Source organism: Anolis sagrei, chromosome 6 (genome assembly GCF_037176765.1).
Source record: "Anolis sagrei isolate rAnoSag1 chromosome 6, rAnoSag1.mat, whole genome shotgun sequence".
Classification (NCBI taxonomy): Eukaryota; Metazoa; Chordata; class Lepidosauria; order Squamata; family Dactyloidae; genus Anolis; species Anolis sagrei.
Genome location: NC_090026.1, coordinates 24386629 through 24414213, shown reverse-complemented (window position 1 = coordinate 24414213; position 27585 = coordinate 24386629). Strand labels below are relative to the sequence as shown.

Here is a 27585-nt window from a genome sequence, read left to right as displayed (position 1 = left end):
CGCCACCTATCCTCCATCTGATGTAAATAGCAGGTAATTCAGCCTATGGTATTCTAAATAAGAATAGGAAAATAATGTATTGTGATTACAGAAGGACTAATAAGGGAAATGCTTGCTTTGAATAAGTTAGAGATACATATATGAAGATATATGGAGTCGTATATGTGTAAAGAGATATATATGAAGTTATGATTCATTCTAAAGATTCACCTTTACGTAATTCATTTGGGGATGTGGCTGGTCAGCTGATGAAAAGGAAAACAGTGGAAATTATAGTATTGTGCCAACAAATGTTCTTGGCCGTGGTTTCTCGAGGACAAACTGATGATGATTAGATTGTTAAATGTCAAGACCCATATGCGCATGTGCAAACTAGGAAATTCTGCCTATATATACTGGTTGCTTTGGGGTATTGCTTTGTGCCACCTCAGCCATTTTGGACGCTGGAGCACCCTTACCCGGGTAAGATTAAATTCTGTGAACTTGCAAAAGCTGTCTCTGTCTCTTCCTTCTTCACTGATCTCCTGGAAAATTGGAATTTGGGGATTCTCCCGTAACAAGCTGTTGGGACTCCAACGCCAGGCTCGAGACCACCCTGGCTAGCTAAGGTAGGGAGACTGTAGTGCAGCAGGGTGGATGGTACTCTAACAGAATCCCTTTTCTGTCCCGGTCACCTATTCTCCAGTGGACACATTCAAAAATGGTTGATGGTGGGATGGGGCATCTGGTCAGGGAGGGCGGGGCTCACCTCCCCGCCCTCCAAATCTCGGCTGGTGCTGCACGGAGTAGCCTGGTAGACAAAGCTGGGTCGGATTTACACCTCCAGCCTCGTCCAACCACATCTCCATTATGTACGCCAGATCTGCCCATTCATCCAGGATTAAATCCTGGATGAGAGCTGTTTTACCGTTGACAGATCTGGTATTAAACAGCACCACCCTTAATCCAGAGGGTCCGCCATCCTGGGTACTCCAATTTACCATGTCAGGAGACCATTTTGGAACTACTAATATTGTTTCACAATCCCTAAGCCAAATAATCCCTAATCCCTTTCCCATATCTCCCCCTCCCCACTATTACTCTTATGGGAGCCCCTTGACCAATGGAAGACCCATCTTCCATGACGTGCTTTGTCTTCATATCTTCAACCCATGATTCAATATTAGTTGACTGATTTGATGGTATTTCATTTTTTATTAGCCCTCCTGTCCATTCACTTCCCACCCCCGCCCTGCAAATTCCGGACCTCTCCAGCCCGTTCCAACCCTCACCTCCCTCACAAAGTTCAGTTATAATTAGTATATACAGCATCTTAGGACGGAACATGGGGAATGGTTATGGGACAGATTTTAAATAAGGAGTCCATAAAGTGCTAGCAAATAATTGAGGTCCATACTATGTTTATAAAGTGCTAGAGCATATATAGAGTCTATAAAGTACTGGTGGGGTTTGTTGTTGTTTAAAGTGCCAAGTGGTTAATCTATAAAGTGCAATAGTGGAAGGGAGTTAATGGGTTAAAGTGCTATATAATGAGCAAGCATTAGCAGCGTGATTTTATATATACAGCAGAGTAATGGTTCTTTCCTATGTCCTCAATTCCTTGATATTAAGGCCAAATTGATTTTAATAAAAAGCCCACCTCCCCATCCCCCCAAAGTATCAGGCCTCAACAGCCGAAGACATAAACTTTCTGGCAGCCGAGCAGCTAAACTTCACTGGGTGGTGAGGTCTGCAAGGAAATGACGAGGACCACTAGCAGTAGATGGTGATCAAGATGGCGGACAGGGAACTCCCAGCCAGATAGAAAATGCTGACCCTTCCGGGGGTGGACGCAATAATGAACACTACACATGATATCAACCCCTGATGTGCAATGTAAATAGCAAATTGCGTGGATGATAAACGTGATGTAAATAGCAAATTGTGTGGATGATAAACGGGGACACAGGAGGGCAGATTAATTAAGCAAGTGAGCAGCTGGGAGACAGAAGTTTTAAAGCCCCCTCCTTTCCTGACATCAATACCAGGAAAGATTCTGGAACAAATCATTAAGGAGGCAGAGTGAAATTACTTAGAAAAGTACACTGCGATTACTAAAAGTCAACTTGTATTTCTCAAAACAAGTCATGCCAAAAATTTCAGAACTAAAACTTACCATCCTTTTTTGTTTTAGTTTTGTAAATCTCAGAAGGCTCCCAAGATTCATTGTAGGATACCCAAATGACATGTTTACACTGCTGATCTAATCTGCCAGAACACTGCTAACCAGTGACCCGGGAGAAGGAGTCAAATTTACATACCAGACCACAAGAAGTGACATTTTTCACCACAACTTCCTCAACTCACCTGCACAAATAATTACTTTCTCCCCCCCCCCCCCCAAAAAAAAGCCCAAACAAACAAACCTCTTACTTTATGGACAAAGACTATAATTGTTCGTTTTATGCTTTTATGTTCATTTTATGCTTTTATGTTCATTTTATCTTTCTTGGAATCTACATTTGGGAGTGATCTTGATGGAGAGATATATGTATGTGTGTGTGTCATTTTTTTCTGATTAGGTAGTCCTTGCAATTCAATTCAGGTTTCAGGACAATTATGAAACATTTGGGGAAAAAGATGAAACCCAATAAACTAGCACTAGAGGCTAAAATGGAGAAAATCTCTACAGCCACCATGTACTTTCCTTTAGTGCTCAGGTAAGATGGAACAAAACACAACCAAACACTGCAAAACACTAGCATGCTAAAAGTAATGAATTTGGCTTCATTGAAACTGTCTGGCAACTTTCTGGCAAAGAAAGCCACAGTGAAACTAACCATGGCCAGAAATCCCAGGTAGCCCATAATGCAATAAAACATTGTGACGGATCCTTCGTTGCATTCCAAAATGATTTCTTCAGCTAATGTGTGCATGTCAAAATTTGGAAATGGGGGAGCAATACACAGCCATACAACACACATACTGGCTTGAATAAGAGAACAGTTTAAAACTACAGAGTTTGCCAATCCTTTTCCCACCCATTTCCTCATCCTGGATCCTGGCTTGGTAGCCATGAAGGCAACAACCACAGTTATGGTTTTTGCCAATACACAAGACACAGCTACTGAAAAGACAGTGCCAAAAATGGTTTGTCGCAAATAGCAGGTCACTTTTTTAGGCTGACCAATGAAGAGAAATGTACAGAGGGAGCAGAGTAATAGGGAAACGAGGAGCGAATAAGTGAGGTTCCGGTTATTGGCCTTGACAATAGGAGTGTCCTTGTTCTTGATGAATATTTTGAGCACCATAATGTTGATCAGAGAAAGGGAGAGAGCCAAGCAAGTTAGAGTTATTCCCAAAGGTTCTGTGAACGAGAGGAAGTTTATACTTTTGGGAAGGCATTCATCTTGGTTCTTGTTGGGATACTGATCGTCTGGACACTTTGAACATTCAGCCATGTCTGAAAAATAAAACAGGTAATTTTTCATTTTTCAGAAAATCCAAGTTAAGTACTCATTGAGACATTCAACTCATTTCAGCCCAGCAAGCAACTGTCTCTCAGTGTGTTGTCGAAGGCTTTCAACGTGGCCATACAGGCCAGAAAACTCACAGTAACCCAACTGTCTCTGAGCTTAATCTGCATCAGGATTAACATGAGCAGAAAGTTGGGAGCAAAAAGTAGACATGTTTGCTGTCCAGTGAAGAAAGGCAAGATAGAAATGTGAGTAATCAATAAGAAAAAATGAATCAATTTTGCTTCATCTATTTGTCTTTGTATGTCCAAAGGATTGACCCATACGGTTTGTGGTTGTTGCCATAAGTTAAATTTCTGAAGAATATTAAACTGCCTACCTTTTTGGTTTGAAAATTTCCCATCTGGACATGGAATACATTCATAGCAACAAAATATTTTCCCTTCAATCTTTTTCTTCATATAACCGGGATGGCATTTATCGCTACACAGTGAAATAGGCAGCACCTATCCACGGAAAGGAGAGACAGCATATCAGTTTGCCATGTTAACAACAGTAACCGAAATATTCAATCTTACATCAATTGATTTTGGTAATACAGTGTTGACCATATAAACAGAGTTGTTGAAAAAGCTTTGTTGTCACAAAGAAGTGAGTTCAAAAAGGGAAAAGATAATTCCTTGTCATCATTGTGAGTATTCAAGTTGCTTCTGATTTATGGTAACCTTAAAGTAAATGTGTTGCAGGTTTTCCTCTGTAAGATTGGCTCAAAGTAGGTTTGCAATGGTCTTCCTCTGAGGTTGAAAGGAACACAGCAACAATAATACATTTATTGTGTAGGAGGAACAACTCATTTCTGATGAATAGGATTACACCACCACCATCTACCCAGGATGAAGACATCAAACTATTTGAATTACCATTGCTTTTTAAAAGAAAATTTGAATAGGCCCCACCTGATTGAAGGTGTTGTGCAATGTAATGGCCTCTTCATTAATGCTGAACTCTTTGCCCAAGAAAGCATGAGGGTCCATATTTCCTACTTTAACTTTTAAGAAGGATTGGTTTGGGAAAGTAACCCAGTTCATAATATCGAATCCAGCTGCTAATTCCCCATTCTCGTCAAAAGCCACAGTGTCTCCAGCACTATTGTTAAATATGACACTCCTCAAGAAAGAATGAAGCTAGATTGAAAGAAGAAAATGATGAGTTGGTGGGGAATTACTATAAAGGGGAAGATGATGAGACTTCTTCTTCACTTTTACCTATCTGCATGCTTCCAGGATGATTAAGAATTTGCAGAATGAATGAGTTTCCATTTGCAGAATGAATATTTTTGACACCCCTTTAAATGGAGATTTTTTTTTGTGAGTCGCCTGCATTCTTTATGAGATTAGGCTAATGACCTTCTAAAACTCCAATGGCTCCATGGCATTGAGCCATGTCAGTTAAAGTGGTGCTGATTCTGCACTGAAGCCACAATGTAGATGCTCTTTTAGTCTCTCTGTGCCATAATGTGTTTGAGGGGATGAGAGACACGGCCTTCTCGATGATGGTCCCCCACTTGTGGAACTCGCTTCCCAGTGAGATAAAGGTGGCTTCATCCCTCCTGTTTTTCAGGAAAAAATTGAAATCATGGTTCTGGGACAAGGCTTTTGGACAGCAGGCATAACAGAACTTTGAATGTGGAATTGGCTTGGAATGGTTATATGGTTGACAATAATGCTTTTAATTGTTTTAATTAATGTTCTATCTATTGTTTTAAATTGTTGTTATATTGTTGTATTTGTTTAGATGTTGCGACATCAAATTGTTGCAGAGTGTAAGCCATCCTGTGTCCTCCTCCAGGGTTGAGAAGGATGGGGTAGATATGCTGGAAATAATAATAATAAATAAGGGATTCCTGTCATCATGTTTAATAGTTACTTGCCACCTCACAAGATAATAATAATAATAATAATAATAATAATAATAATAATAATATCTTCCCAAGGGGACTCAGGGCAGATCACAGAACACATACACAGCAAATATTCAATGCTGTTTGGACAGACAAGGCAGAAACAGACAGAAAGGAGTTATGTTGTGTCAATGCCCAGCTTTTTGGCACCTTGAATATTGTGCTTCAGTCCAGCCACAGTGGCATGCTGTCACTCAATCCTATATGATGAAGAGCCATCAGGACTTCCTCTTTCCTTTTGGTCACCGGGCTTTTTCTGATCTTTTTTCTTTTATGGTATTGTAAAATGCCTCCTCTGCTTTTTAGTGGTACCCAATTTGTCTAATTGTAATCTGGGCTAACAGTTAGGTGATCACACCGATCTGGAAGTTTGAACTGGCAACTTTTCGGTTGGTAGATCCTATCACTGCTGGTGATTTACCAGCTGTGCTAAAGCCTAATCCGTGATTGGTCTGATTTGACTGTTGTATGCTGCTTTATCTCCCTTTTCAGCACAGAGCCCTTCACATGAGAAAAAGAGACTACTGGCCAGACTCTGTGCCAAAAAGGGAAGTAAACCAGCGCCCACCATGGCAACATGGGAGCCTTCCGTGTTGCCTTCCCTTTAATGGGGAAAACCGGGCAGTGACACTTCCCCCCACCCCCCATGGGATGAGAAGGAAGGTGAGGTGGGCCGTGGAGTGGTGGCTTTACCTGCCATTGATGTTCTGACGATATTAAATACCAGACCAACATTTTTAGTACATTTAGTAGTTTTAGTACATATTATTATGAACTTTATCTCCCCGTCTTTACTTTTGTAAGTCATTAATAGATATCTTGTATGCTCATTTCAAGATAGTAGTTTAAACATTTGATATCACTGTTACTTGTGATGGGAAATCCTACCTGCCATGACTGAAGATTTGAAGGATCTGGTGGACCCAGGTACGCCATTACTTTTCGACTTGTCTTAGATTTATAAACCCCATCTAAAGCATGTGCTAGCATGTGAACTGCATTGTAGATGCTGTAGCTTTGGCCTGTCATGCTTACTTCAAAAAGAACTCTTGGGAGATCATCCAGCCTTTCTTGCCCAGTGCACGTAGGCCTCTTAATGTCTTCATTAGATTCAGAAAAAGAACAACTGAATGCCTCTTCCCAAAAAAGTGTAAGAAAATCATTTCTTTTTGATGAACTAGGATGAAGTGTTTGAAGGAATTCTGAAAATGCCAACATTTCTTTTGAATGAATGGCAAAAGACAGTGTACCATCAAAGGATTGTATATCAAAAATCCTGTGAACAGCTTGTGATGAGAAATCCCAGTGAGCTGTCATAATCCATACTTTAGACAAAGATGCGAGTGTCACCAGGTTTTTTAAAACAACATAAATATAAATCAGCCATTTTAAATTTGATACGGTCTGATGCTCTGCATTGATAATCACTACCTTGACTTTGGAATCGGTTAGTAGACCGCATAAGTATGGAAAGACTTTAAAAGCTGATTCACTTCCCATGAATTGAGCTAAGTGTTTTGTTTTTGCTGTAAAAGCTGTGCATATGCCTCCTTGGAAAAGCATCTTTCCCAGCGTTTGCACAAATTTTTCTCCATTGTCATCTTCGGCTGCCATCATCCCAACCCATGTCCACTGGAAATGCAGAAGGAGCTGGACAATCCCTTTGTACTGATATACTTCATTTGGGACCATCCGATAGAAAAAAGAGTGTTGGGGTTTTTCACTCATCACTGGAGCCAATACACAGTAGCCAATCTAGACCAAAAGAAATTGACTTTTAATAGCATCAGTGTGGTATGGGCCGATAAGTTTCTTCTATCACATTTAAAATATGTTTTATTCTTCAATCAATAACCAGCACTTCTTTAAGTCTTACAGAACATTCAGATACACCAGTGCTGTTGGGCAAGGATTTTAACCTGGCCTTCCAGTGCTTTGGGATGCTGTATCATGCTATTATCCCAATCTGATCTGTGATTTATTACAACCTTGTCTCATGGCCACCGGAGGTGCTCCACTTTGTAGAGAAGTGTGGGGAACCCGGCACCCCACAACCTGCATTACCAAGCTCCATCCAAGGGTGATCAGATGAGGAAAAATGAGCACAAGAGGAGTGTGCGGCTTCCCCCATACATTCCAAGGGCAACAAGGGAACTCTCCCATGTAGCATGTTCTGGTAGCATGTTCTGGATTACAGCCTCCACAGAGCCATGCTGGATTCATATGATGGGAACCGGTGGGTGACCAGGGTTAAATCAACACATGCTGCTGAATTTAGCCCATGTGAAGATGTTGTATCTTTAGTCATTGTTCTATTTAGTCATTATTCTAATCTATTTTTAGTATTTCCAGTTCACTATAACCTACTTTGGAGATGGGTCCAAAGGGAAGGTTGTCAGATCTATTTTGCTTATCAAGGAACATCTCTTGAACACAAAGATTCTTAGAGATAAAACAACTATTCCTTTAGTTATACAAATAATCCTAATCAGAGATACATATGGAGGGAATAATCTAAACTTATCTATAATGTGCAGCGCACCACCAGAACACCCTACATGTTATGACCACTTGGAAATATTGACCTCCAAAATGACACATAATCCCATTTTTCACACACCCTACCAAAAGCTTGTCTTGCAATTTTGATACAGTATTTCTATGGAGCAAGCACACACAACTTTTTTTTTCAGAGGAGAAACGTAGGGAATATCCTGAGTGTAACATGAAAGGTGAAAGGTAGTTTTAACCCCCCCCCCCCAAATGCAATGATACATTCATATGCTTTACCTGTGCAATCTTGTAAATGCCAGTGATTGTAGCCATGTAATAAGAGACTTCAGAGTCAATTCCTCCAATGGCAGCAACCAGATTCTTTTTCTTGTTACAGTGGAAGTTGGGGACAATCCTTTTCCAGGTAGAGAGAAGTTTCAGAATGTTTTGATAAGTCATTCTTGCATTGAAATAACTGTCATAGACATGGAAGCCCAAGCTGATATTTGATAAGATGTTGGGGTTGTTGTTTACCTCGTTTATAGCAAATTCCAGGGCCAGAATATGTTGATAGTTCTTCAGTGTTGGCCTAATGCAAATGATTAGATATATGCATGTATAATTGTAAAATGTATGCAATAGATATCTCCATAAAGCATTTCATTGAAAAATGTTATATAACAGGTTAATGTAACTTTATCTGATATTTCTATTTTGGACATGAAGAAAGACAGACATTCAGACTCAGAAGAAATGAGCCATTCCAATCTTTCTTTGAAGTTCACTACCTGACAAAACTTCCTTAGTAGTTACCCCACTTCTTTACTAGATTTTTATTTAATATGACTTTATAAAGGTGTGGTTTCTAAAGCAAAGTCATGCCTATTGTGCAACTAAAATAAAGGACAGAACTTCTGAAGACGCCAGCCACAGATGCAGGCGAAATGTCAGGAGAGAATGCTGCTGTAATACATACAGCCTGAAATACTCACAGCAACCCAAAATAAAGTACAGTTTGAGCTGAAACTTACTTAAGACCAAGCATTCCATTGAGCCAATGGAATTTAATTTTTAACAAACAGATCAAACAAGATTGCTATGCAAGTGCTACTTATTTCAGCAAAAGATTTACATCTACTGTGTGTCTGCTCAGAATTCAGTCTGTTTTTTTTCTTGCTGTGTAATTCAATCCCATAGGAATGCAGCTTTAAAACTGGAGTTAGAATGCAATACACCCATTCAAGTACATAGGTGTAAAATTCACTGAACATTGCCTGGGCTAGATTTTGTGTCTGTAATATATTTTAAATGCAAATAATCAAGTGGTGACTATTAGACATTGGAATATTCAAGGAGAACTGCATACAGCTTCCACTTTCTCCTTTTTTCTGCTATTATGATGGAGATCTTCTCTTACTTTCTTAGTTCCTAATACAGCCATGAGGAAAACTGGCAAATCGAAGCCAAAACGCCTCTAGACTATTGTGAATCTTGCTAACTTTAGGTGTACTATTCCAGAGTCTCAATTTCTAACTTCTTCCAAGGTAACTTTTAAACATGGGGTGTGACTCCTTTTCTTCTTCTCCACACAAATCATTCAAGGATTAGAATCTCACCTAACACTCCCCCCCAGGAAATGCAAAATAAAAAAGAAAACACACCCAAAATGATGAAATGGAGGAAAGGAGATTAATAAATAACATGGCAAGACATAAATCATACAACAAAGAGAATAATGCTATATTGGAAAATTGACAAAACATATGATGCAGTTCTAAGTAGATGGGCCACTTATGCTTTGAATGGTTGAAACAAAATACAGCAACAAGTATACAAGGAATCATAAACCGCAGAATAGGTACACAGAAGAGGAAACTTAGATGGAGAGTGAAAATGTAATCAGAAGGAAGTAATGGAAGATACAGAGCAGTATCATAGAGGATGAGACAGTATACAGAGTGGATGAAAACAGGAGTAAGCACAATGAATTTAAAACGAGCACTAAGAGGAGAGAACAAAACTATGTGTCTGTATACATGTAAATACACACACTCTCTCTCACACAGAGATAATCTCAAGAAAAGAACATACATATTTTAAAGCATGCTTGTAAATGTAAATGCAATTCAAAAATTACATCCATACATTAGTTCGTTTTCAAACTTTGTGCTGGGATGCTCATTGAAACCCATTTCATCCGACAGCATACCAAACTGAGAAGCAATTGTTCCAATCAACAAGTCTCCGCTTTGGTAATATTCATATGGCATCTGGAAGGTATCATCGAGAAAGCACATTGTGGCCTGTGGCTTGCCCTCCATTTGAGATGACCACAACAATAGGAAGGCTGCAGACAGCACAAATATCCCTGTCACCTCAGGGAAGAAAAACTGACATACAATCTTCCGTTTCCATGTTATATCTGCACACAACATACTTTTAATGTTCTTTCTGCAATGATTGTGTGCTTATTTGATCATAGGAGTCTGAAGATGTTGCTCACTCAATGCTCTCTGCTCATTTTTGGATGGCAAAGGTACTTTTTATAGGATTTCATAAGCTGTATGATTGATCATATTTTTGGCCTCAATGAAATGCAAGCAATTTGAGATAATTACACAGTTATAAGTTATTTCCCAGGAGTATTGGGCTATAGGTGAAGTCAAAGAGAAGAGAGTGAAAAACAAGTACTTTTTAAAAAGTTTCATCATCACCTTTTAGTTTGTTCCTTTTTGTTTTTAGTTGCCAAAGATGGCACAATCAATGGGACACCCAAATGGAAAATATTAGAAGTACATACAGTAAATCTGTTGAGTGGGAGGAAAAATAAATGAGAATGTTTGGCATGCATAATATTCCTAGTATTACTATTTCTCTAACCTGTAGAACCAGTTAACTCCTAGGTTTTAGAAACTGACCTAAAGCATTCTGCCCAATATTTCCTCAACCATGGTATTTGGGGGCATCTACACTATAGAATCAATGCAGTTTGGCACTACTTTTATTGCCTTGGCTTATTAAGCAGAACTTCAGCTAGGTATCCTGACCTTTCTGGCGGTGGAGCCAGTAGCTAGGTCATCATTTTCAACAAAGCATTCATAAGAGTTCTGGGAAAAGTTCCTGCTTTTAACCTAAATTACTCAATTGTGGAGAGAGAAGAAGGAACTGTAGTCACCTACAGGGCATGTTTGTCTTTTCGCCAGAAAACCTAGCAAGCTACATCTACAACAAAGGTGCAAATCTCTACACTTAAGGATATCAGGAAGCTTGAGAGCTCTTCAAATGGGGCAAAAAAGCCCCGTTTTACCACTTTTATTTGCTGCAAGGACAGGGCTTGCCATTTGCTATCACACAATGCACAGCAGACCCGACCCAATTTGCTCCCCACAACAGGGAGGAAAGTGTAGTTTGGGTAGCTCCGATGAAGCTACCTGCACTTTCTGGACCATTTCACTGTATGATGGCAGAAAGGGTGGCGGGGCCTTTCTGTCATGTGATGGGGGACAGGGAAAGGGTGCCAAAGCACCCTGTCCTGCCCCTCCATGTAATGAGGGGAGGAAGGGGGACAAGCAAGGCACCACAAGCCACCCCATGCACCTTCTTTTTTTTTTTTTGCCAGCAATTGCCAGTGCAACAGCATGGCCCGAAAGGGTTGTGTGAAGAGGTGGTTGGACACAGCCCAGCCAACCATCCTAGATGTACAGCACACATCCAATGAACCTAGAGAGACTGGTTCTGAGGATGTTACTTCAAATGTGGACAAGGTCCATGCTTGGAGGAATGTAACAGATAGGAGGTGGAGGAGGAGGAGGAGGACCAAGCATTTAAAGATCTGACTCTGCCTGCTGGCCTACCCAGTCAATTTTAAAGCATGGATATTTAATTAGTGTCCTTTGTTTAATCTCTTTTTTGTGTATTTTAATATTTATTTTATGGAAATACATTTTAACATGCATATTTTATAGAAATACATGTTAATTTGTGTATTTGTGGTATTTTTATAGTGTTCGTGTGCTTTAATTATTCTGTAACTCATCTTGAGCCATGTGGAGAGGCAGTTAAGAAATACAATTAATATTATTGTTATCAAGCATTGTTTTGTGAATCTGGAATTACAGAATCGATTCAAAGTTCTCTATTCTGTCAGAGATGATGAGGACTAGAACATGTTGGAGCAGATGAGAGGTTCTTGACTACAACTGAGTGAACTGTCATTCAAGAAGGATTGCTGGATGTCTCTGAGGAAGAGGAGGCCAATTCATTATCACGGGCCCTTTTATACATGGCAGAAACCTGGTAGGAAACAGGTTAAAATAACCCACTTCTTCCCAGGTTTCCCTCCCCACATCCTCCCACAATCCCAGGCTATGACCTAGGATGGCATTCAGCCACACACCCCACCACCTTCGGATATGTCATTTTCAAGTGTCAAGCATACTCAAGGGAGGGGCCTGTGCTGCTGGCAGGCCTTTCTGGTAAGTTTTTTGGGGAGAAAATTGGTCAGGGGGCATCCTCCCACTCCTTTGGGGTCCAGGAGCGCAAAGAAACAGGATGGCTATGGGGATTGTGGAAGCAGTAGCAGGAGTCAATCCACACAGAATCAACACCTGGAAAGACCTTAGCTAAAAGTCAATTAATGTGGAGTAACTTGGGAAAACCCAGCTTTCCCAATACTAATTTGCTTTTACCAGAGGCATTGTATGGATGCCTCAGGTAAAAGTGATACAGGTCCTGTGTTTTGGGCCCATCTGGAAGGGCCCACAGAATCAAGTGGAAGTTCTTTCCAAAACCATAAATTATACTAAACAAGCTCTGGGGAGGGTGAAGTGTTCTTGGACATAGCTGAGTGGATTGTCCTTGATGAATGCAGGGGGGGTGTCTCTGAGGGAGGAACCAGTTTAGAGCTACAGAATTCAGTAAAAAAAGAAAAGAAGAGGAACAGGAACAGGAGTTAAAAAGTCATTTCTAAGGAGATCTGCAGGGTATCAGATTCAACGCAAGAAAGGGAACCTGTCTATTCCCAGAGGAGACATGTACTGGTCTCCCTCATCAGAAGAACAGAAGCAGTGATTTGCAAACATGACAGGAAGTATGCTTCTTCCTGGGGCAAAAAAACCAAAAAAACAAAAACAAAAAAACAACACACCATATAGATGACTAGCTGATGAGACTCATCCAGGCCACTGACTATCCTCATCTCCTATTGGTTCCTGTGAGAACCAATAATTCTGCAAGGCATGGTCTGCAAAAAGATCAGAAGGAATTTTGAAGCTCTTGAGAGAAAACTAAAAGATCGTAATGTACAGGGCAAGAAAAAAGTGTTAAAAGTGGGGTCAAAATTCTGCTGGTGTACTCAAGGGGAGGATTTCAAAGAGAAGAGGGAAAGATCCCACTCAAAGGAGTGTTTTAAAAGTGTGACATGGAAGGAGACACCGCCTCTCTAGTGTAAGGGATCCCTGCTGGTATCCTTGAAATAGGAGGTGATGCTGCCTGTCAGTGTGATGGGAATTAAGCAGATGTTTGAGCTAGAAAGGGAGGTGGTGATCCTGTGACATTAATGACAACCCCATTGAATGGCACACAGCGAAGACGGAGAATGTGGAGAAAAGGATTCCCCATGTGATGGTTCCGAATGGGGGCAACAACAGGCAAACACCTGAAGAGCGAAATGTGTGATGAAACAACTGAGTTTGAAATGGGACAATTAGGAATCAAAAGATAAGATTCCCTTCACTAGACAGACAGTCTCTCATGCTTCTCAAGCTCAGTGTGATGAGGTACCAGGTTCCCAGGGCCAGATGAACTACATCCAAGGGTATTGAAGGACCTAGCAGAAGTCATTTCAGAACCACTGACAATAATCTTTGAGAATTCTTGGAGAACACGAGAAGTCCCAGCAGACCAGAGGAGGGCAAATGTTGCCCCTATCTTCAAGAAGGAAAAAGGAGGATCCAAATAATTTCTATCCAGTCAGCCTGACATCAATACCAGGAATGATTCTGAATCAGATTATTAAGGAGGCAGTCTGTAATCTTAGAAAAGTACACTGTGATTAGTAAAAGTCAACTTGGATTTCTGAAAAACAAATCATGCCAAACTAACCTTTTCTTTTTTTCTGGGAAGGTCAAAAGCTTAGTAGAAGCAGGAAATACCATGGATGTAGCATATCTTGATTTCAGTAAGGTCTTTGACAAGATCATCCATGATCTTGCAAACAAACTAGTAAAATGTGGTCTAGATCATACTGTTAGGTGGATTTGTAACTGGTTAAGTGACCGAACCCAAAGGGTGCTCAGTAGAGGTGTGCATTCTTTTGTTTCTCCTCGTATTTGGATCAAATTTGTTAAATTTTATATTTATGAGGCAATGTCTGATGCGTGGGTGTGGCCTGTGCTAAAAATTTCAAAATCAAAATTTACCATTTTTTTTGTTTTAGTTTTGGAAATCCCAAGATTCATTGTAGGATACCCAAACAGCATGTTCACACTGCTGATCTAAACTGCCAGAACCTTATTAACCCACTGCTAACCAGTGACCTGGGAGAGAGAGTCAAGTTTACACACCAGACCATAAGAAGCAGGCCCATAGCCAGGATTTTGATTCGGAGGGGGGGGGGGGTCTGAGTTTGATTCGGGGGGGGGGGGGCTGAGTCTGAGTGAAAGAGGGTTTACCCTAGCAAACCTTTTGTATTGTTACCCCAATACCCCCGTGCATATGGGATATATTGAGCATGGTGATCAGATCATGATATGAATAAACGTAACAGTTGAAATAATGTACCAGTAAGGCCTTTTTGCAGACCACCATGAGAATTTCGGGTGGGATGGAAAATAAAAGGTCCACCCTGCCACGTGAAAGAACAAAGAACAGAGAGAGTGGCGTCTCATATTTATTGGTGGCAGCACTCTGGTCAGGCGACAGGACCAGAGAGCGTCACAGGTGCCTACGGAAGGTCAAAGGTCTTGAAGTTAAAAATATGCTATTGGAAGCAACGTAAAGTGGAATTTTTGTCACGCACAATTGTGATGCTTTTATGATGCAGGCATTTAATTATAAAGGACTAGCTGTCCCCTGCCACGCGTTGCTGTGGTGCAGTCTGTGTATATGTTTTGTGTGTGTATATATGTGTTTATGTATATGTATGTGTATATTTGTGCTTGCATATATATATATGTGTGTGTGTGTGTCTGTATGTATGTGTGCATGTGTATATGTATATGAATGTATGTGTATATATATATATGTGTGTGTATATATATGGTTTATATGTATGTATGTGTGTGTGTATATATTTATGTATTTCTGTGTTTATGTGTGTATATATATGTGTGTATGTATGTGTATATGCATATATATGTAGGTGTGTATATGTGTATATTTGTGAATATGTATATGAATGTGTGTGTGTGTGTGTGTGTGTATAGAGTATATATAGAGTTTGGTCCAGATCCATCATTGTTTGAGTCCACAGTGATCTCGGGATGTAGGTGAACTACAACTCCAAAACCAAAGGATACTGCCCACCAAACCCTTCCAGTATTTTCTATTGGTCGTGGGAGAACTGTGTGCCAAGTTTAATCCAATTCTATTTTCGGTTAGGTTCAGAATGCTCTTTGATTGTAGGTGAACTATAAATCCCAGCAACTACAACTCCCAAATGACAAAATCATAATTTTTGAGTGATGGTCACTCCTTGTGTTGTGAGACATTTTGTTACCAAATTTGGTGTGATTTCGTTCATTGGTTCTTTTGTTTTTAAGGTATTCATTATGCACAGAGCATTTTTATATATAGATATATAAGCACAGGCAATTCCTTTGTTCTTTACCATGTTTCCTGAATTCACCAGGAGAGTCCAATTCAGTCAGCCAACTGAAAATAAACTGTATTTTGTAGACCTTCGGAACTCTCTTTGTCTCATTTCCTCAAACTTTCTCCTTGCCATTTCGCAATAGAATCATTCTTTGCAACGTTATCCAGTGGTAAGTTAGAGGAACACCCATTTTCAAAATGTAGATAATTATTTATAAAGTTTTTGACTTATTCTTTATAGTGAAAGTTCTTTTAATCAGAAGAATAGCAAAGAAATAAAGGAAAGAATTAGTTTGGAAAGTATTTGGCTTTTATTGTACAAACAAACAAGCCTGGAGTAGAATCAAAAGCTATCAGCCTATAAAACAATATGTTCTTTCATTTTTAAAACATATAGAGATCATTTTATTAAAATTCCATACACACTTAGGACACAGTTAAGTCAAAGAAAAAAATACACACTAATATAACACATAATGAAACCCTGTTAACTAAAATGCACAAAAAGTATGAATTCTATCTTCTCTATGGCTTTGGTGATTTCTAACCTACTACCTTCTGACTTTTATCCTAAATTGCTACACTTCATCTATATCTTTACATCCATGTTAATATAAAAATCCAATAATCATCTTATGGGGAAACACACGTTCTTTCATTTGCAAAGGTTCTCCATGTTGTCAGGAGAGCAGCAATCATGACTATATAGTAATCACTTCATGTCAGCTTTGTAAAATATTACATAGCAATAAAATGTGTTTGAACAATTGAATTATGATTTATATTGTTTCATTCTATCGTTCTTAATAGAACAAAATAAGAATTTTTACTATTATGTTACAGCTCAATAAAATAGGGATATACATAAATTGTAGCTGTCTGGATAATATTAATCAGCAACTCTCATGAACTTCCACAATGAAGAACGATGGGAGTCCTTGTTCCTGGAAAACAGCAAGTTATCCACCAAATAACTAGAGGATTAGATATTATTTAACAGCAGAGAAGCACAGAGGGAATCCATAAATATGTTTCCCAGGAAAAATATATCCACCCAGAGGAAAAGTGTTCCTGCCATACATCAAGGGAACCACTGACTGCACAGGGAAGCTGATGAGGAAACACAACATACAAACAATCTACAAACCCACCAAGAAAATCCAACAAATGCTACGTTCAGCAAAGGACAAGAGGGATCCTCTCACCTCTGCCGGAGTCTACCATATACCATGCAGCTGTGGACAAGTCTACATAGGGACCACCACACACAGCATTGAACAAACACGAATCAAGGAACATGAAAGGCACTGCAGACTACTTCAACCAGAGAAGTCAGCCATAGCAGAGCACCTGATGAACCAGCCTGGACAGGGCATATTATTTGAGAACACAAAAATGCTGGACCACACCAACAACCACCATGTCAGACTACACAGAGAAGCCATTGAAATCCACGAGCATGTGGACAATTTCAACAGAAAGGAAGAGACCATGAAAATGAACAAAATCTGGCTACCAGTATTAAAAAACTCTAAAATTATAACAGCAAAACAGCAGAGAGGAAACAACCAGGCACATCTTAACACCTCTCAACAGGGTATTTTCCCAGGCTCACCCAAGCCTTCAAATGCTAATGAAGGTGATCAGTTGAAACATTCACACCTAGCTCCAGCAAGGAAGAGCTCTTTGCCCCACCCCAGCCATTCCACAGATATATAAACCCATTGTCCTAATTCCAATAGACCTCACTACCTCTGAGGATGCTTGCCATAGATGCAGGCGAAACGTCAGGAGAAATGCCTCTAGAACATGGCCCTATAGCCCGAAAAAACCCACAAGAACCTAGTGATTCCGGCCATGAAAGCCTTCGACAATACAAAAATATATCAGTTTCAAAATGATAGAAAAGTAAGTATCCACTTACATATTTTTCCTTAGTAACTGGTCTTTAATGTTTAGATCTGGTCTTAGCAAAATGATATAGCACTTAGGGAAAAAGATGCAGCCTAATAATCCAAAACTAGAGGTCAAAATGGAGAAGATCTCCACAGCTACAATGTATTTGCCTTTAGTACTCAGGTAGGACATAATGAATGATAGCCAAACACTGCAAAACACGACCATGCTGAATGTAATGAACTTGGCTTCATTGAAACCGTCTGGTAACTTCCTGGCTAGGAAAGCCACAGTGAATGTTACAAAAGCCAGAAGTCCCATGTAACCCAGAACACAATAAAACATTGTCACAGACCCCTCATTGCATTCCACGATGATTTCTTCAGCCAGAGAGTCCATGTCAAAATTTGGGAATGGAGGAGAAGTGCAGAGCCATACAACACAAATGCTGACTTGAATAAGAGGGCAACCAAGAAGAATACATTTGGCCAGTCCTTTCCCCACCCATTTGCTTATCTTCGATCCTGGCCTAGTGGCCATGAAAGCCACAACCACAGTGATAGTTTTGGCCAATATACAAGAAACAGCAATGGAAAAGATGACACCAAAAGTAGGCTGTCGTAAATAGCAGTTTATTACCAGAGGTTTGCCAATGAATAACAAGGCACAGAGGAAACAAAGCAATAAGGAGATGAGAAGACAATATGTGAGGTTCCGATTATTAGCTTTGACAACAGGAGTGTTCTTGTACTTGATAAAAATTCCTAGCACCAAAACTGTGATGGAAGCAAACAAGAGAGATAATAGAACTGAAGTAATTCCTAAGGGCTCTGTGAAAGAGATGAAGTGTAGGGTCTTGGGCAGACATCCGTTTTGCTTTTTGTTTGGAAACTTGTCTGTTGGACATGGAGAACAATCATCCTGGTCTGGAAGAAAGAACACCTTCTGTATGAATCCAGTAACTTACCTTATCTAAATGGGCCATATGTGTTGGTCTGTGGTGAATGGACTCCATAGCTTCAAAGGTCATCTGTTTTTGAACTAATGTATACACTTGGCCCATTTCCTATTTGGAAGGGGCTGCAACTGTTCACATCGCCAGCCTGCTTTTCCTGGGCTGCCCTTTCCTTGTCCTTGTTTTTCTGTGCTTTGCCATGTCCATGAGGCACGGAAATTGTAGTTTTCACTGCTCTGTACCTGTAATGACAATAGCTAGAGCAACAAAGCGATTGGAGAAGGTGTTGGGTAAAAAAAAAAAGAGCAATTCTTCCTTTCCTACTTTCCCTCTCATGCCACTTTGCTGCTCCGGCTATTATCATTTCAGGTGCCTAACATGAATTAATGAAAAAGGGTGTCAGTCAACCAATCAACATACCTCATTTTGAACTTTTTGATGCATCTCTTAGCTTGTTTAAATTTGTTGTTTCTTATATTTGTTTCCCCTGACTCCATCAAACTCAAACCAAATTTGGGCTAATGGGGCTTTATGTAAAATCAGAATTTTGATAATATTGGAAGATTCACTATAGGGTCATTCCATGCCAAGCGGTCTAAACCTTCCCACCACCATGTCTCCAATTTTGTTCAAATTTTAGCTGGAGCACCAGTCAGGTGTTAAATTAAGTTAAATTTGAGGTCACTAACTGCAATAGTTTCTAGACCTCCTTATCTGAAGGGTAGTCACTCCATGTGTGCATGACATTTAACAAAATGCAATTTTTGGGTCTAATAAAACTGAAACTAAATGTAGAAGAATGGCTAGTAAAGTGAAATCCAGTATGGGAGGAGTCTGGGAATGATGTGTAGGGTCCTCACACTCTCCCTCCTGACTTTGTTCGGGTTTAATAGGCTTTTCCTTAATTCCTACATATTATCCAACAATTTCGCTTGTTCAGTATTCTGGTGGCCCGTTTATGTCAGGTAAGTGATACTCTACTGTAGTCATTGAGGAGAATATTTGAGTTCAAGAAGATTTGGAAAATGTTTGCTTTACTTGATTGGCTATAGAAATAAAATCCATTTTGGTCTTAGCAGTACAGAAGAAGAAAAAAGTAATGAAACATATGGTACGTAATACTATACATAACACCTGATAGAATCTTGACCACAATGTCTCCTACCTTTCTGATTGGAAAACTTCCCATACGGACAAGGAACACAATCATAGCAACAAAATAGCCTTCCCTCTATCTTTTGCTTTCTGTAACCTGGATCGCAGTTGTCATTACATAGAGCAATGGGCACCACCTATCCTATTCAGAAATGGGGGAAAAATCAGACAAATGATATTGAGTGAAGAAAAAAGAATACACTACATATTCCTAACATCAAAGTTACCCTTTTAAAGCCAAGAATACAGTATGGATTTTATAACTGACAATTAGAAATAGAATCTGCCTACGAAAGTGAATTGGGCTTATAATTACATTTTAAAGTAGTGGGAAACAATGTTATTCGCCCTATTCTGTAATGATGTCCAAAATTCTGCACTATGATGTGAATCCCCACCTTCTGGACCAGCTGTAAAGTTGATGAAGGTACCACTCTACATAATTGTCTGGCAGGCAAAAAGTGGGGAGATCACAGAAACCAAGTCATTACATCTTCCACTGAGGTCTGCTGGGGTCCTCCAGAGGCTTCAGCAGATGGAGTCATCATTTTACATCTGGCTAAAGAGACATAGACTGATGATTCATCAGTCCTCCTCCCAATCTCCACTAGGCACAGAATGACTATGAGAGATGGGCTTAAGCAGCTCAATGCCTGGCCTGACTCTGATGAGGGGTTTTGACTATTATGGAGAGAAGAAAGTAATACCAGCCTTTTCAGTGATCACAAATAAATATTTACATTTACAAATTTACATCTCTATATGCTGCTTACTGAATGCTATTTTAGGAATGCAATCTTGCTCGTTATTCTACAGGAGTGAGGTGAGGGAGAGAAGTTGTAGGGTCTTTCCCAATCCTTTGCAATCTATATAAATAAAAATGTAAATGTTCATTTGTGACATGCATCATAACTCAAAAAACACTTCACTGATTGCTTCAAAATTAGGACACAATGTAGCAAACAAACAGGCGAAGTTTTTAAGGTTATCAAAACCCAACTACAACATAGATGTCACACCTGTGACAGGTAAAGCATGTCCTGATTCAAAAACAGCACCATCTGCTGGTCACCTAGGCAACTGCTAAGGTTTTAAACCTTACATAACCCATGCTTGAAACTGCCCCTCACCCTCCCTCCGCGCTCACTCATTGGCTGGAGGAGAAAGCTCCTGCCTTACCCACTGATTGCCTCTCTTTTTCCACTGGCTGCCTGAGTTAACACCCAGTCCAACTCTTCTGCCATGCAGGAGGACACGATCAAAGCCCTCCAGAGAGATGGCCAGACTTCAATAGATATAAAATAATATTTATATAGATACATATTGTTTCTAACCTTTTCCAAGAGAAAGCAAAAGCAGGCAGCCAGTGAGGGTCCACTCTCCCTCCGTCCCTCCCTCCCTCCACATTCACTCATTGACCTGAGGGTAATGCTCCCACCTTGCCTACTGACTGGCACTCACTTCCTGCCCAATGCTGCAATTGGAGGTTCCCTCATCAATGGGAAGGAAAGGAGGAAGAGGACAGGGAAGTCGAAGGCCGAGGAGGCGGTCTGTGAGGCTGTGGTGAGACAGGGGCCTCGGGAGGGCTGGGGGAGTCAAGCCAGGCAAGAAGACACCAACAAAGCCCTCTAGGCAGATAGCCAGCCAGCAATAAATATGAAAGCATGCACACACACACACACACACACACACTATGAACCACCTTGCGTTCCTTTCTGAGTTGAGGAGGGTGGTATAAAATACAGCAAATAATAAATAATAAACACATACCTACATCATATACATATAATAGAGAACATACATCTGGAAGAGACCCCCCCCCCCACCAAGACGATCTAGCCCAACCCTCTTCTAACATGCAAGAAGACACCATCAAAGTCCTCCAGACAGATGGCCAGGCAGCCATTGATATGATAAACCATATATCTTTCTCTAAATCTCCGCAGACAATGGAACAACACAAAATACTGTATACCCACAAGCATTATGAAACTATATATATATTAGAAACCATCTCTTTCTCTTTTCTTTCTTTCCCATTTCACCACCACACGGGGTCATAGCAACGCATGGCCGGGTACAGCTAGTACAGGCCCATAGCCAGGATTTCAATTTGGGGGGGGGGGCTGAGTTTTTTTCAGGGGGGGTTTCGGGGGGGGCTGAGTTTAGGGGGGGGGCTGAGTCTGAGTGAAAGAAGGTTTACCCTAGCAAACCTTTTGTATCATTACCCCAATACCCCCATGCATATGGGATATATTGAGTATGGTGATCAGATCATGATATGAATAAACATAACAGTTTAAATAATGCACCAGTAAGGCCTTTTCGCGAACCACCATGAGAATTTCGAGGCGGGGGGGATGAAGCCCCTCAAGCCCCCCCCCCCCCCCCCCCGGCTACATGCCTGAGCTAGTAGGTTATAAATCTGCACAAAAAAGAACAGTGATAACACCACGTGTTCCCTTCACCTTAACCTCCACTGCTTATTCAACCAGTATTTATCTGGTACTGGATAATGAACTTATTGTTGCATCTTCATAGTCATATCCCACCTGATTAAAAGAGCTATGCCATGTGATAGCTTCTTCATCAATTGTGAACTTTGGACCCAGTAAAGCCTGTGGATCCATTCTTCCCACATGCACTCTTGCAAAAGATTTGTTTGGGAATGTAACCCAATTGATTATATCAAATCCACCGGCTAATTCACCATTCTCATCAAAAGACACGGTGTCTCCAGCACTGTTGTTAAATGAGAGATTCCTCAAAACAGGGTGAAGCTAGTTTATGAGGAAAAAATATGAAATAATGAAAGGAAGCAACGATGGTACTTGTTAGAATTCTCCATTCTAATCCTTATCAGCATTGGATTTTGGGAGCATTTAGTTACCTTTCTAGAGAAAAAAACAATGCTACCAATGTGGCTACTTAGGCTGGATACAGACAGGTCTTTATCCCAGAAACATCCGTGTTAAAATAACGTAAATGTTTCCAGGGGCCTGTCCACACCCACCCCAGAAAGCACGCACTTTCTGGGGTGGGTGGTCAGATGTTCTCTCGGGACTAGCCCAAGAGAACATCTGAAGGCCCTACCTCCCTCCCCTCAAGCCCCAATGCGCTATTTACGATATCTGAACTACAGTCCAGACACCATTCCCACAGTTTACTGGGCTAAATAAGCCTGGTAAACTGTGGGAATACCCACCCCTCCCCCCAAGCCCCCAGACCCTTTAGAAAAGGAAGTTTCTGCAATAAAGGGGCTGTCTGGGTGGGCCCTAAGAGGGCAATAGACATTTCTAATGTTAACCCAGAGAAAAACATTTTGCTCATTTTTCCAGTTGATAGTCATCACTTTGCTTGGAAGAATAAATTATAGTTGGTCTTCCAAATCTGTGGATTCCACCATCCACGTGAGTCAGGGGTAGTCATGGTGGTTGTAGTGTCCTGGAATCAAACCACACTGGATACCAAGGACCCACTGTATTTAGTGTTTGCTCTCCCTGATAATACCACTTTGGAACAAGATTTTGCAATTTATTATTCTCATTAAAGATTATCTGATAGAGTGATATGGAAATTTTTGGAGTTAGATGCTTGTTCTGGGTGTAAAATGGGCTTGGCCAATCTCATTCAATTTTTCTTTTCTTTTCTTTTCTTTTCTTTCTTCACCTAAAGTGACTCATGACAAAGTTGAAACAAGATAAAGCTAAAAGCAATTGTAAAAGTTCAAACTTCATATTAAGACATCATTAATTTAAAAGCACTTAAATGTGTAACAGACATGGTACAAGAAAAAAAATCCTGGGAAATTTTACCATTTTATTACTATACACACATTGCTGATAGTTTGCTAGAGCACACATGGCAGAATTTGACAAATTAGAAACATTACCATCCAAGATTGCAGATTCATGGCAAGTAGTCTACTTCTATTTGCTGTTGTTTTGAATTTAGATGTCAATGATGAGAGAATCTTGTCTAAAGCATGAGTTAGGGCATAGATGGCATTATAGATGCTATAGCTTTTGGTAGTCATGCTCATCTCAAAAAAGGTTCCAGGGAGCATCTCCAGTTTTTCTTCACCAGTACAAATATTACTCTCCATTGCCTCTTTAGAATCAGAAAACAAGCAGTTGAATGCCTGCTCCCAGATGATCTTGATAAAGCCATCTCCTTTTGGCAAATTAGGATGGAGTTGCTCTAAGAATTTTGTAAATCCCAGCACCTCATTTGAGTGAGTCGCCAGAGACAAGGCACCATGGAAGACACGCGTATCAAAATTCCTGTGAAACATGTCTGATGAAAAATCCCAATGGGCTGTCATAAGCCATATTATCCCTCTGGATATCTGTATACTGCCCGATACTGTGTCATAAAGATATATCAGCCATTTCAAGCATGATACGGTTATGAAATCTGCGTTTACTATATATACTTTGACAGTAGAATTGGTTAGTGAATCTCCAATTGCCAAAACTTTATTTATTACCTGGGTATTCTCTAAAATATCTGATATGGTTTCTGTCCTTGCAATCAAAGACGTGCAGATTTCATGTTGGGAAAGCATTGGCAGCATTGTTTGCACAAAGTTCTCTCCTTTGTCATCATGTGATGCTATGATCCCAATCCAAGTCCAATGGAAATGCAGAAGGAGAAGAACAATTCCCATGTGCTGCCATTTTTCACCAGGAACCATGCGGTAGAAGGAAGGGAGCTTTTCTTTAACATCACTCACTGGTGCTAAAATGGAGTAGGCAATCTAAGAAGAAGAAATCTTTTTTTACACAACAGATAAGAACTGTAATAAGCTTTGTGCATTACTTTTTCAGAAGAAGAATTTTGAATGCATTTACTGGGTCTGGGAAATGTTAGGGAAGTAAGAACAATGATAGATTAGAACAAGGTCAATGTCCTGCAAAATTTGGTTCACATAGTTAACACCCCTTTGGCGAAATGCTCCTGAAACCTAGACTCAGCTCTGGCATGGACCTGGACAAACAACTCAGTAGACATTGGCCACAAACCCTGAGTTTGATAAGAAGTTGCCTCAGGATGTCCAAAGGACGTCCAGGGATTTCTGGTCCCTGCTACTGGTAAAACCTGTTTAACCTGATTCTACACTATGTTAGGACAAATCAAGCTCTGGAACAGTCCCACGTGGATTTTGAACTAACCTGGCAGTTCATACCGGCCAGTGCCATCATCCTGCTTAGATGACACTTAGTGGTCATGGAAAAGGAGATGGCACTTTATCCTTTTTGTTGCTGCAGTGGCAGCCATCGTGTTCCAGAGAGCTTCTGGCCATTGCTGGGTTCTTTGTTGGTGTCAGCAAAGGTGCTCCACACAACTTGGAGAAAAGATGGCTTTTCCTTCTCCCTGCCATCTCCAAGTCCTGCCAGAACATTTTCTGACATTGAAAAAGGTACCCAGCAATGGCCAGGAATAATCAGCAAACAAAATGACAAAGGTAAGGGTGACAGTCTGGTCAAGAGCGGAGTTATGTAAATACCATGGTAGATGGACCCTCACACAGGATTATACAACAAGCCTGCAGACTAGATGAATCAAACATACCTTCAGCCCAGTCATAGAAAATTTCTAGACAGAACACTTTGAAAAACATGCCCTGGAAACAGTAACAAAAAAGCCCATTATATGGTCCAGATATGTGGATGACACCTTCACCATTTGGAGCCATGGAGAAGAAGAACTCAACAAGTTCCTGGACAACCTACCTCAATAGCATCCACCCAAACATCCAATTCACCATGGAAAAAGAAAATGAAGGAAAACTGCCATTCCTAGATGCCCTAGTCATCTGCAAACCCAATCAACAATTGGGCCACACAGTTTACAGAAAACCTACACACAGATAGATACCTACATAAAAACTCCAGCCATCACCCAAGTAAAAAAAGAGGAACAATTCAAGCCCTGGCAGATCGTGCAAAGGGAATCTGTAAACCCCACCTCCTCCAAGGTAAACTGAACCACCTGAAGTGGGTTCTATAGCCCAATGGATCCTCCAACACAGACATCAGAAAATCCGTAAGACCAAGAACAAGCGATGAGAGTAAAGACAAAAATCCACCCAGAGGAAAAGTATTCTTACCATACATCAAGGGAACCACTGACCACATAGGGAAGCTGATGAAGAAACACAACATACAAATAATCTACAGACCCACTAAAAAAAAATTCCAACATTCAGAAAAGACAAGAGGGATCCTCTCACTTCTGCAGGAGTCCACCGTATACCGTGCAGCTGTGGACAAATTTACACAGGGACTACCAAACGCAGCAGCATTGCCCAAACACGAATCAAGGAACATGAAAGGTACTGCAGACTAATTCAACCAGAGAAGTCAGCCATAGCAGGGCTCCTGAAGAACCAACCTGGACACAGCATATTATTTGAAATGCAGAAATACTGGACCACTCTGACAACCATCAAGTCAGGCTACAAAAAGAAGCCATTGAAATCCACAAGCATGTGGACAAAAGAAAGGAAGAAACCATGAAATTGAACAAAATCTGGCTACCAGTATTAAAAAAACTCTAAATAAAAATAAATAAATAAAAAGACAGTAAATAATAAGCAACACTTAAAAAGCAAAAGAATTCCAGCCAAGAATCAACCAGGGCCAGCTAACACATCCCAACAAAGGATTCCCCCCAGGCAACAAACAGCCAGGCTTTGAAGCTGCAAGACCATATGCCCATCTGCATTGAACATTGTGATCAAAGGAAAACAATTGATTTTAGATTATGCTTATTTAAAAATGGAAATAGTTTACCTCCTTGATTGAAAAATGTTTTGTTTGTCCTAACCACAGATCTATTGATTGATTAACTGATTGGCTTATATCCCCCATCTCCCTCGGCCAATGCTTTAACTCAAGGTAGTCTACCCTAGGGGTTTCCTATTTAGAGCCTCTCTTTTCTAAAATGGGGCATAAAGGAAAGAAATACAGATAACATAACTGAAAGGAAAAAATTAAGTTTAATGAAAAATGCCGTGGTCAACATATGCATCGTACCTGTGGGATCTTGTAGATGTCTAAGATGGTAGCTATGTGAAGAGAAGTTTCAGAGCTCTGTCCTCCAATGATCGATACCAGATTATGCTGCCTATCACAGATATAATTCGGAACAATCCTGTTCTGAGAAGACAAGAGCTTCAAGGTGTTCTGATATGCCATCCTTGCCATTAAGAAAGTGTCATAGATTTGAAAACCAAGACTGATGTTTGGCAAGAGCATGGGATTCTCATTGATCTCCTTCATAGCAAATGTCAGAGCAAGGACATGTTGGTAGTACTTTGTTGTCGCACTAAAGAAAGAGTAATATTATGCATGCAATAAATAGCCGTATTGATATATATAACCAGCTTAAATCAATGCAAACACACTATACTCCTGTGCACATCATGAAAGCTAGAAACACATAAGGACATCCATCTGTCCACACACATAATGAAATGAAAATGTGCATATGTGTATGTGGTGGAGGTGTCCACTTACACAGACAACCTCCCGCCTCCACAAACAGCTATAAAAACCAAGTCACTTCTGGTGTGAGAGAATAGGCTGTCTGCAAGGAGGTCGCCCAGGGGATGCTGTGATGTTTTGACATTTCACCATCCTTGTGGGAGGCTTCCCTCGTGTCCCCAAATTAGGAGCTGGAGCTGACAGAGGGAGCTCATCTGTGCTCTCCCCAGATTCGAACCTCTGACGGTCTTCAGTCCTGCCAGCACAAGGGTTTAACCCATTGTGCCACCAGTGGCTCCTAGCCACAGTGCTGAGAAGCTACCAGAGCACTCCCTCCAAGGACATTTCAGGTTATAGTGGGCACCATGA

At 40.5% G+C, this 27585-nt stretch overlaps 2 protein-coding genes across 2 annotated transcripts; both read right to left on the bottom strand.

The window, feature by feature from the left end:
• Positions 1-2543: 2543 nt before the first annotated feature.
• Positions 2544-10205, bottom strand: LOC137097418 (vomeronasal type-2 receptor 26-like). Its single transcript, XM_067470510.1, has 6 exons — positions 10054-10205; positions 8206-8323; positions 6304-7170; positions 4412-4639; positions 3835-3961; positions 2544-3442 (listed from the first exon to the last, which is right to left on the bottom strand). Exons 1-6 carry the CDS (start codon positions 10203-10205, stop codon positions 2544-2546), a joined length of 2391 nt encoding a protein of 796 aa, XP_067326611.1.
• Positions 10206-17640: 7435 nt separating this feature from the next.
• Positions 17641-26928, bottom strand: LOC132779516 (vomeronasal type-2 receptor 26-like). Its single transcript, XM_067470509.1, has 5 exons — positions 26767-26928; positions 23619-24485; positions 22279-22506; positions 19737-19863; positions 17641-18542 (listed from the first exon to the last, which is right to left on the bottom strand). Exons 1-5 carry the CDS (start codon positions 26926-26928, stop codon positions 17641-17643), a joined length of 2286 nt encoding a protein of 761 aa, XP_067326610.1.
• Positions 26929-27585: the final 657 nt, after the last annotated feature.